This window comes from Pollachius pollachius (genome assembly GCF_949987615.1).
Source record: "Pollachius pollachius genome assembly, chromosome: 9".
In the NCBI taxonomy this organism is placed as follows: Eukaryota; Metazoa; Chordata; class Actinopteri; order Gadiformes; family Gadidae; genus Pollachius; species Pollachius pollachius.
In genome coordinates, this window is record NC_136942.1 from 10491022 (window position 1) to 10502799 (window position 11778).

General features: G+C 48.7%; 1 protein-coding gene across 1 annotated transcript; it reads right to left on the reverse strand.

Annotated features, from left to right (window-relative positions):
* Positions 1-6195: 6195 nt before the first annotated feature.
* On the reverse strand, positions 6196-11128 carry borcs5 (BLOC-1 related complex subunit 5). Its single transcript, XM_079742662.1, has 4 exons — positions 10728-11128; positions 10404-10547; positions 9603-9760; positions 6196-7728 (listed from the first exon to the last, which is right to left on the reverse strand). Exons 1-4 carry the CDS (start codon positions 10783-10785, stop codon positions 7483-7485), a joined length of 606 nt encoding a protein of 201 aa, XP_079598788.1. The 5' UTR covers positions 10786-11128; the 3' UTR covers positions 6196-7482.
* Between the last annotated feature and the right edge of the window lie 650 nt (positions 11129-11778).

An 11778-nucleotide genomic window follows, 5' to 3' on the forward strand; every position in this document is an offset into this window, starting at 1 on the left:
TGGCCATAGCTGTGTGCGCCTCCAGACGATATTATGAATCACAAACGACTGCGTGGGGTTCTCCGACGTCTCTGGTTCTTCCGCTTCCACATCAATCTGAAGTAGACTGAACCGCGCGCTGCCGGCTGCCCACCGCCGCTGCCTGCTGCCGGCAGCAGGCAGCGGCGGTGGGCAGCGGGGCTCCGGCGGGTTCCTTTCCCCCAATTCCTTCTCAACCATGGCTGAGATAACCCCAACTACAGTCTCATTGTGGAAATACCAGAGATGTCAAAGAACCGATGTTTTATGCGCCATAACACCAACAGCAGAACGGTTATCCAAATAACAAAGAAGTGTACATCGCTTGCGTTACAGTGTGTGAAATCACACACACACACACACACGTGTGGCGCTCGCACAGTCATAGCTCATTGTCTCATTGTCGGGCCAAATTCTCTGGGCTGGCAAGGCAGAGAAAGGGGAGGTGGCATCTCCACTTATGATGACAGACGGGGAACATTCCAAAACAACGCGTCTGAGCTTCGTTTTATTCAAAGGCGGAACAGAATGCCTAGTGCTCGTTTTACACCAAAGAAAATTTAGCTTCTAGGGGAGCATAGGTAGCCTGGCTCCGCCCGCCTAAGTACTTCCACTCAATTTTCATTTCCTTTCAGTACTACGTCTTGGTCTTCAGTATATTCTTGGGTTTTCTCCGTCCAAATTTTGTGCGTCCAATCAGCGAACAGAGGGAGTGGATGAGAACAATGACGTTAAAGTCATCTCTCGTTGACGGACATCTTCACGCACGGTGTTTGGTTTGTTTACAGCCTGCGCGCAACGTGATTCCCGGCCAAACGTTAGCGATTGGTTATGGCAGATCCAGAGTGGCACTGGGCAGATCCAATAGTTTCAACTTCAACAGACACCCGCCTTCAAGTGAGTTAAAGGTGACATATTTTGGTGTTTGCCCAACAAGTAAACGTAGTATTTGAGTTCCAGAAAACATGTTTATGAAGCTGTTTGCCGGAAATAGCTTTTAGGAAATATCGTCTACCGCTATTCCCCTCTGCTTCAGTCCCTTCAGAATGCGCTGTTTCTGGTGTCTGTAGCAGATGCAAATGAGCTGCTGCCCATTGACCAATGAGCTGTCAGACTGAACCACAGCATGGAGGAGAAGGGATTGTTGCTGTTTGCTGACACCTGGAGCTCTATATCTATATAATATAATATAACATAATAATAATATTATATACGGGTATTTATATAATATATCTAATATCACGGCCAAAAGCTATGTGCGCCTCGGATGAAATTATGAATAGTAAAGACTGTGTCTGACGTCTCTGGTACTTCCACAAGTAAAGACTCGTAGTGGGGGATATCTCGGCCATGGTTGAGAAGAATTGGAGGGAAGGAACTTTGGCCTTGACTCTCTGAAGTCCATGAACCGCGACATGGAGAAGAAAGGGATTGTACTCCGGGAGCTGAGCTGCCGGACTGCCTCCGAGCTCCCCGCGCCGGAGCTGCCGGACTGCAGTCCGGCCGCCGTTGAAGCGGTCCGGCCGCAGTCCGGCGGTGTACTCCGGGAGCTGAACTGGCGCTGAAGCTAGGTGGCAGCTCCAGCGAACTAGCAGCTCCGGCGGACGAGCAGCCCCGGCTGGGGGAACTCGGCGGCAGTCTGGCAGCTCAGCTACCGGAGTACAATCCCTTTCTACTCCATGTCTCCTCCTCCCGACTTCCACCGAAGCTTTGGCGGCAGCTTCGGCGGGGTGAACTCGGCGCCAGAGAAAGGGATTGTAATCCCGGAGCTTAGCTGCAGGGCTAGCGCCGAGTTCCCCCCGCCGGAGCTGCTCGTCCACTGGTCCACAAAATCATAGCGATGCTCTGATTGGAGGGGAGTGAGGAAGTGGGAGGTTATATTCAAATGCCCCCTTCCTACGTAGGAGGGGGCGCCGAAACTGACTCGCTCGTTTGGTAGCTGGAAGCAGGCTGCTTCCAGAAATGCGTATCTCACTTTTTTCAAAGTTTGTATGCGTGTGGGAGCACTATATACCCTCAACAACACCCCAAATCCCAGGAAAAGTGCTGTTTGCATAATATGTCCCCTTTAACGTTTGTCAATTGAGTGGGTCCGGCTCTCTGTGCAAATAAGGTGTCTGACTTTATTTATGAAATAGACATTTTTGAAATGGAAGCTAATTTTTGAATAGTTTATGTTGCTTATTATATAATACTGTTTATGCTGAGCCTGCTTTGCTTTTTGCTTGGGGTTGCCGCGTTGTCCTGCTTACTACGGTGAGGGTTTCGTATAATTTTGTTAATTAATTAAGGGCGCCACCGGAGGGCGCCCCTACACGATTACTGCACCGTCTGGGCCCCGGTGCAGTGCACCGGTGGCACCGTCGATATTTACGCCACTGTACATATGGAGTCTGCAGGGCCGATTTGATCTTGAGTCCCCTCACTTGAGTCTCACTCGACATGCGCGGAGAAGGGGGGCAGACAGGCTCAGGAGGTTCGAGGTAAAGGCAAGGCAGGACCAGTGGGGTATACTGCGAACCTCGCTGAACATACCCAGGCTTTCTTGGGAAAGCCTGGATCGACAGAGACGCAACTTGCAATCAGAGTTAAATGGTACTACGAAGCTCACTTAGGATTTGATTAGTTGAGCCAGGTTTTCCGTTTTAGGTTCAATGCGTGTGCACGTGAAAGTGGCGTTTATTGCGTCATTTTACTAAGTTTTACAAACTGGATAGATCAAGCAGTCAATATAAATGCGTATGAGTGAAAAGATTCTGCATATTGTCAATAAAATAACCATGTGCCAAATGCTGAATTGTTCGCCATTAATCCCAATAGAATGATGATGATTTCAAAATGCATAAGCAACGTCCAACCTGCCTCATTCTATAATTTAGGGAATTCACTGGACCCGGAGGGATATGAACACAGAGCGGGTTCACCAGGCCCGGACCGGCCCTGGTGTGATAATGGACGCAGAGGGATGTGAACACAGAGTGGGTTCACCAGGCCCAGACCGGCCCTGGTGTTATAATGGACCAAGAGGGATATGAACACAGAGCGGGTTCACCAGGCCCGGACCGGCCCTGGTGTTATAATGGACGCAGAGGGATATGAACACAGAGTGGGTTCACCAGGCCCAGACCGGCCCTGGTGTAATAATGACCGCGCTGTCAACAGGGCAACTTCTGGGACCTAATCTCCGCTCTGCTAATTAACTTCTGGATGCACCGAAGTGTTGGGCTGGGCCATGTTTAATTCAGCTAGAGGGGGAGGAGCGGGGGAGGAGAGGGGGAGACGAGGAGGAGTGGGGAAGACGAGGAGGAGAGAGGGAGAGGAGAGGAGTGGGGCAGCGGGTGAGAGGAGGAGCGGGGGAGTGGAGGAGCGTGCGAGACGAGGAGGAGAGGGGGAGACGAGAGGAGCGGGGGAGACAGCCTCGCTTAATGGAAACAGTAGCAATTTTGACCGGACAAAACAGGAAAAGGCAGCAAAAAAAAAGCACGTCTTTGATTTATATTCAAATGAGAGATATTCACAAGGCAGAAATTGGATTCTTCTTCCATTGCAGACAAATGAATTTCCTGGTGGAAAATTGTTTTGTATCATCTGGTGGTGTTAATACACAGCTCAGAGCATCAGAGGCAGGACTCATTACAGAGATTGTGAGAAACTTCTATGAAACATACAACCTTCTCTAGAAAGCAAACCGCATTTTCATTTCCCCCGTCTGACAACGCCCCCGAGGGCTCTTAAGGGGTGCTGCTGCCGCGATTAATTTGCACATGTAAGAAGATCGCATATCAAAGGACTGTCTGCACAACGTTTAAACGGGACATATTATGAAAACAACACTTTTCCTGGGATTTGGGGTGTAGTTTTGGGTCTCTGGTGCTCCCAAACATATACAAACTTTGAAAAAAGTCTGTACATGATTTTTTGAGTGAGATATGCACTTCTGAAAGTACCCCACCTACAGTTACCAAACGAGCGAGTCACTTTCGGCGCCCCCTCCTACGTAGGAAAGGGGGCATAGTTGAATATTACCTCCCACTTCCCCCAATCCAATCAGAGCATAGCTAAGAGTTTGCGGACGAGCAGGTCCGGTGGGGAGAATTCGCGGCAGCCCTGCAGCTAAGCTCCGGGAGTACAATCCCTGTCTCTGCCGGACTGCGGCCGAAGCTTCGGCGGCAGTCCGGAGGAGGAGACATGGAAGAGAAAGGGATTGTACTCCCAGAGCTGAGCTGCCGGACTGTCACCGAGCTACCCCCGCCGGACTGACAATCTGGCCGCCGTCGAAGCAGTCCGGCCGCCGCCGAAGCTTCAGCGGCAGTCCGGCAGGTCCGGCGGTGTACTCCGGGATCTGAACTGCGGCCTTAGCTTTCTGGCTGCTCCGGCGGGTGTACTCTGGGAGCTGAACTGCCGCCGAAGCTGGCAGGTCCGGTGGGGGTAGGTCTCGGCGGCAGTCCGGCAGCTCCGGCGGGGGGAGCGCGGCGGCAAGTCCGATAGCTCAGCTCCTGGAGTACAATCCCTTTCTCCTCCATGTCGCAGTTCATTGACTTCAGAGAGTCAAGGCCAAAGTTCCTTTCCCCCAATTCCTCTCAACCATGGACGAGATATCCCCCACTACGAGTCTTTACTTGTTGTGGAAGTGCCAGAGACGTCAGATGCAGTCTTTATGATTCATAATATCATCCAAGGCACACATAGCTTCTGGCCATGATATTAGATATATTATATAAATACCCACGTATAATATTATTATTATTATATTATATCATTTGACATAGATATAAAGCTCCAGGAGTCCGCAAACAGCAACAATCCCTTCTCCTCCATGCTGTGGTTCAGTCTGACAGCTCATTGGTCAATTGGCAGCAGCTCATTTGCATTAAAGCTACACACACCAGAAACAGCGCATTCTGAAGGGACTGAAACAGGGGAATAACGGTAGGCAAGATTCTTTTCCCTAAAAGCTATTTCCAGCAAAAAGCTTAAAAAACATGTTTTCTGGAACTCAAATACTATGTTTACTTGTTAGGAAAACACCATAATATGTCTCCTTTAAAAGAAGCGCGTCAGACCTTTACCCCGCACACTGTTGTCTCTCGGCACCAACAGCGGGCGTTTTGCTGTGTTTTTTACGTAAACACAAACGCTTAAGGAGGACACGGCCGCAGCTTGTGACGGAATTCATTTTTCGGTTCACCTCAGGTTAAATATGAGGTTCCTCCTGTGAGTGACAGCTGGGCTTCCACAGCCTTGATGACGAGCATCACCACTCGTAGATCCATACCGGATGTTCAGAATGTTTATACAATGAAACCCTTTTCCAAACAAAACATCATTTTTTTCATGTTTTGAGGTGAGGTTGATTAAATCATGACACTTAAATGAGACGGTTAAGTGTCACTGTAAGGTACATTTGCCACTACCCCTTCATACAGTTTTCATTTCAACTACTAATCCGTTATAAAGCAGTTATATCCTCCAAATAACCGCTTATAAAGGCAGAATGTCAGCGTAAAGCCTTGAGGGAAAGACCTCGAGGTGGAGTCCCCGGAAGAGACCCCACACCTCCCCTTCTAGCCCTGGGCAACGGAGCCCAGGTGTGTTTGAGTCCCAGCTGCTGGCAGCACTGTGAGGTCTCATCCTGAACACTGCTCAATACGACACAAGCGTTTTGTACCAACGCTCTGTCGTGTCATCAGCCGATGACCATGAGCTACTAACGAGAATACAACAGCATGTGGATCAGGAGGTCGAGCGGGTTGGCTGGTAAGAGGAGGGTTGCTAGTTCGCTCCCCGGCTCCTCCTAGCTGAGTGCCGAGATGTCCCCGAGCAAGACACCTCACCCTGACTGCTCCTGACGAGCTGGCTGTCGCCTTGCGTTGTTGACTCTGCCGTCGGTGTGTGAATGAATGGGTGAATGTTGGGCGCTATTGTAAAGTGCTTTGAGTGGCCACTGGTTGGAAAAGCGCCGTATGAATGCAGTCCGTTGACCATTTACAACATCATATTTACGTCTGTACATCATTTCTGCAGAGAAGGGAGCTTTGAGAGTCAATAACTTTAATGATCGCTTGTGGAGTAACAAGCCCCCTCCCCCACCCCACCCCCTCTGGGTAGACCCTAGGGCACGGAGCCCCCAGCCTGCTGCTGTTGGGATCCCCACGCAGACAGACTGTGAGAAGAGGTCTCCCGGTTAGTCCTTCGGACCGGGGACTGATGGCCCCCCATGTGGCCTCAAAGATAAGCAACACTTTATGCACTTGATCATCCACAGTGTGAAAGAAGTTTCTGGAAAACGCCTCCCTAGTCCCTTAGAACGATTGGAAAGGTTAGGAGCATTTTCGTTAAGGTACACGCCTCACCGGAAACAGAACGGACGACATAAAACGCTGTTTAACCGAAAATTTAAGATTTATGGGCTTGCAAAGATATCAACATGAGTGTGTGAGTGAAAATGTAGCATGTTTTCTGCAGTGCAAGGCGATTATCATTAAATTGTCCAGGCCTTTAACACTTGAAATATTCTACATTCACACACATGCTGCTTCATTCGGGAAGCAGGCAGACATTTTTTTTTTTCAAGACGATCCTTATCCAAATAGAAAGTCCGACAGGTGATGCTCTTTAACGCTTCCATTAGTTCTGATGCGACAGTGCCCCTTTGAGGACAGCGGCGGTCATGACGCTCATTCAGCCGTCCATGGGTTGATGAATGATGTTTCTATATGGACGGTGATTGACACAGTACAACTACAGTAAGCCAGCATTTAATAAGCCTTCTGTATTTCACCACAAAATACTAATTGTGTCTAAAATAATATTTGTTATCGGCCGTTTCACCGATGGCAGTTTTTCAGTTAAAAGCCACGGCCATGGTTAAATAAAGGGCCCTTATTTTAATTGACTGGAGCAGGGGCTAGGGCAGCAACGCATACTAATAAGAGATAAAATACACAAGGGGATCAGAGTTCCTTCTGTTGAGGGATTAGTCCATGACCTCTCAGGCAGAGGAAGTTAAACCAGGATTCATCAGTCTCATTCAAGTCTCTCAGGCTTCGCCGCTCCACCTTTCCACCCATCTATCCCCCGCTAACTCTCTCACACACGCTCACACTCTAGCTCCCTTCACACTCATTTTCTGTCTCTCTCACACATTCACTCTCTCACACACACTCCATCACACTCACTCACTTATTCTCTCCCCCTCTAACACACTTGATCTCACACACTAACTCTCATGCTGTCACTCTTTCGCACACTCTCTTTTTCACCCTCTCTCTCTAGCATTCTTTCACTCTCTCATTCTAGATCTCTCCTCATACTCCCTCCCTCCCCGGGGGTCACTTAGGGGGGCCCGGGTCTATCCCCGGGGCGTCGGGCATCATGCTGAAGGGCTCCAGGCGCTCCCTCCCCCCCTCCCCCCCTTCCCAGCCCTGTGTCTCAGTGGGGGGGGGGGGGGGGGGGGGGGGGGGGTCATTTGGGGGGGCCGCGGTCCGTCCCCGGGGGGTCGGGCCGCATGCTGAAGGGCTCCAGGCGCTCGGCCTCCGGCAGCAGGTTGTTGAGCCGCTCCATCAGGGGCACCGTCTGGTCGACGCCCATCTGCACGCGGCGCAGGAGCATGGACATCTCGTTGACCTTCTGGATCTGCTCCGCGTACTTAGCGTAGCGCTTCTGCCGCTCCTGCATGACGGCGAACAGGGTCTCCACCGACAGGTCCATCTGGGAGAGAGACAGAGAGAGAAAGAGAGACAGAGGGGGAGAGAGAGAACAATATCTCACACAATATCATACAATAGTTAAAGGGTTACTTCACCCATTCAGAACCGGCGTTCTATCCTTATAAAATCGCTATTGTAATATAAAAAAAAAGGTTTTTTTCCCTCAGTCTAACCCAGTCTTCCCTTGGCCCAGCTTTCCTGATCTAATTTTCTCCCGAGATGACGTCAAATGACGAGTTTGACGTCATCTCGGGAGAACTTTGCTTGCCTGCTAGAAGGGCCGAGGACTACAAACCACTGGTTCTGCAAATTTGTGTGCCCACCAATAAGGAATGAGGGGGGGCGGGAGCTCGTGTACGAGATGTAAACACAATGTTCGCCATCTTTCTTCACCGCTTATTTAGAGATCAAATTTGCATTGTGAAACAGCCAAAGTGGATTTGGAAAATCTATTGTTGGATTCGGACATTCAGGGCTATTAGTACGAGCCAGAATACAGCCAGGAAGAATAGACACAAATAGAGGAGGAGGCTGCTGCGGCTGCAGCTGAACAAGCCTTGCCTGTTGCCGAGGACGAGGAGCCGGAGCGCGCCGGTTTGCTCTGTTTGCCTATAGACACTAAAACAGAGTCCCTGTGCTGCAGCGAATCTCAGCTATGCACGTTTCTTCTAGAATAAATGGCTGAATCTGGTGAGGACGAGGCCATGTGTGTAACCTCTCACCCAGGCTTCACGCCTCATCTGAACAGCTAGGTATTGGATACATATTTCCGGACCCAGAAAGTGAACTGGAAATGCCAGCCAAAGCCCGCGGAGAGAAACAGACGTCTGAGCATAGAGTAAGTGCACAACACATTGGCTACAATAGTTTTGAGTCCTGGGGAACGTGACAATGTTGCTATCCAAAAGTAGCCCATCTTATTGGCAGAGCATAGGCTACGTTATGTTAGCTTGAAGTCTGTGTAATGCTGTATCGGCTACTCAAGGCATAATTTATCTTGCTTTGCTAATGTTGTTCTCTTTCTTTCTTAGACAGCATCGGCTTCCTGTGTTGTCCAGGCCATTACAGCTAATTACCCAGCACAAGATGGGCAGTACCGTGGCTACCAGGAGACAGTAGATGCTCAAGATGAGCTGTGACTATTTTGACTGTAGCAAACGCACCCTACACGTTTTATTTTTGTAAATAGTGCATATTTTTTCATGAATAAAACTTCAAATTCATGTTAGTTGTTGTGATTTGTTCACTAACCCAGGTGCTGTTATACTAAAGTAGGCCTACTGTATAAGATAAACACTTATTTCAACTGGGGAGAAAAGGTTGAGTACAACTACTGTGCTGAGCTACTATAATTAGCAAATGTTTTTATGCTGTACAGTAATATACAAATGATGCGTTTGAAAAAACGAGGGCAGAACTCTAAACTAGTCAACGTATCACGGGGAACATGTTTACACAAAGTTTGCTCACGCTACCACTCGCGCTAGGACCATGGGTCCTTCCCCCTCCAAACAGAAACAGGCGGGCAGTGCAGCGAGCGCAATGCACTGTGGTAGTTGGAGGATTTCTTACTTTTGAGCCAAAGAGACAATTTTACATTTATAATACATAGAATTATTTACTTCATATAACCTTCATATCTCCATCGGTGAAGTATCCCTTTAACCTTTTTTAATCTATTATGATGCCAATTTTTATTGTTTCTAACGGGTGAGAGTAGTAGATAGTGGTAGACATTGGTACACACATAGACCCCCCCCACACACACACACACACACACACACACACACACACACACACACACACACAGCGAGAGAGAGTGACCAGAGCGAGGGAAGGTCGGCCCTCCGCCCCACCCCCCCTGTGACGGCGTACCTCCTTGATCCTCTTGACCAGCGCGTTCTGGTCGAAGGACACTGCCTCGGCGCACTGGTGCAGGTGGTCCTGGTAGCGCAGGCAGAGCTGCATGACCTGGGCCGAGTCCAGCCGCTCCAGGCTCACGCTGATGGGGGACGTCTGGCCACTCAGCACGCCTGGAGGAGAGACCGGACAGGGGGCTGGAGAAGGCCTTTCAAATGCTCAGCGCTGTCTCAGAGTAAGACAAGGCTCTTGGGTCTGAGCGCACTGAAACTGGAAGTCATGTCGAAGTGGACGGTGGAAATGGAACTCAAACTGTGTATGGGCATAGGTCTAGACACAGCACTGTTGTCATTCACTCTGGTCACCATATCATACCACTACTGACTGACTGACTGCCGGGCGATGTCTCTGTCCCATTTCTTACCCAACACTCTCTGTACTCAGCTTCGCGGCCGCATATTGATCCCATCAGAGACATGAATAGATGGAAACTATCTATATATTATTATCAATTTAACACAAGTGTCTAATGGACACCATTTGCCATTAGAAACGTTTCTCAGACACACTAATCACCACTAACCTTATATCCAAACTTAACCGTCTCTAACATAATACCTAAACGAACCATCTCTAACCTAATACCTAACCTTACCACCACTAACCTAACACCTAAACTAACCACCTCTAACCTAACACATAAACTAACCACCACTAACCTAATACCTCAACCAAACACCACTAACCTAGTACCTCAGCTAACCATCTCTAACCTAACAACGAAACTAACACTCTACCCTCTGGGGACGCAGGTACCTTTCAGCAGTGGCTGGAAGGTGGGGATCTCCTGGAGCTTGATGACGTCGGGGTCGCTGTGGATGTTCCTGAGGGCCGTGGTGCCCGGGGCCACCACTACGATGTCGTCCATCTTCGCCTTCTGCTTCGCCGGGGAGGGCACCACTGCGGCGGAGGAGACAACACCAGCCTTCAGCAGTCATCTCTTAAAGCGGACCTCAAAGACACACCCCTAGGATCTCGGTTAAAATCTCTGTGCATTTTAACGCATCTCATATCTATTTCCTGATATAACTCCCTTAGCCCACCATCACACTGAACCGTCAATACAGAAACGTATCTTACCTGTGGAGGTGTAATCAGAGTGCTTGTGCTCCGCATCCACGCTTTGTTCGGCCCCCATGGTGCTGGTGCAGCTAGTGGATGGATAATGGATGGATGGGTGGGTTATGGATGGACAGAAGGGCCACAGCAGCCTCAAAGTACTGTAAACCGTCGTTTAACAGCGGGACGGTTCCAGTAATGACCTCAGCATTGGTTATAAGCTGGTCGTTTTACCCTTCTGATCCGCGGTCTAACTACATCATACCGCTAGATGAGCCGACGCACACACCAACCTAGGTCCGTTGATTGTTGAATTAAATAAAAAGCATTATTCATACGGGGAATATGATCCGACGTAACGCGTTGGCTTTGTTTTTTATTCAGCAGGTTATGATAAAAGAGGAACGATGACCGACAACGGACACACACTTCCGTAAATACTGATCACGTGTTTGTTTTGCGCAGACTCAGTAGCGTGAGAAGTGTGCAGAATAGTCGTAGGTTGAGAGATGAATAAATAATTAAATAATTATTATTAAAATTAATATAAATTTATATAAATATGTGTAAATATAAACAATAAATATATATGAATATCATAATAAATAGTGTGTAAATACTGTGTCATGCTCTGTATGAACACTTATTACTCTGTGGCTTTAAGTGCTGTAATGGCTCTAATCGACGTCTCCAAGGGAGAGTGTTACTGTCCTTAGGGGCTGTAAAAATGCGATTGACTGATCTGAGGACTAATGAAGGATATATGTCAGCAAACTTCCTCACTTTTGGTGTTGGTCCAGCCTTTGTGTGTTGATCCCAAGCATTTAAACCTGGGAAAAAGACCACTATCTTCACCTGGTCTTTGGAAAGTCAAACAGAGACAAGAATAGCATGTTCAAAGAGTGAAACAACACAATCCATGTTCCACGTGTGCGATTACATGACAAGCACACACATACACATACACGCACATGCAAACACACACACACACACACACACACACACACACACACACACACACACACACGCAATTCTACAGACATGTTTATATATTTTTTTATTCCCATGGGCC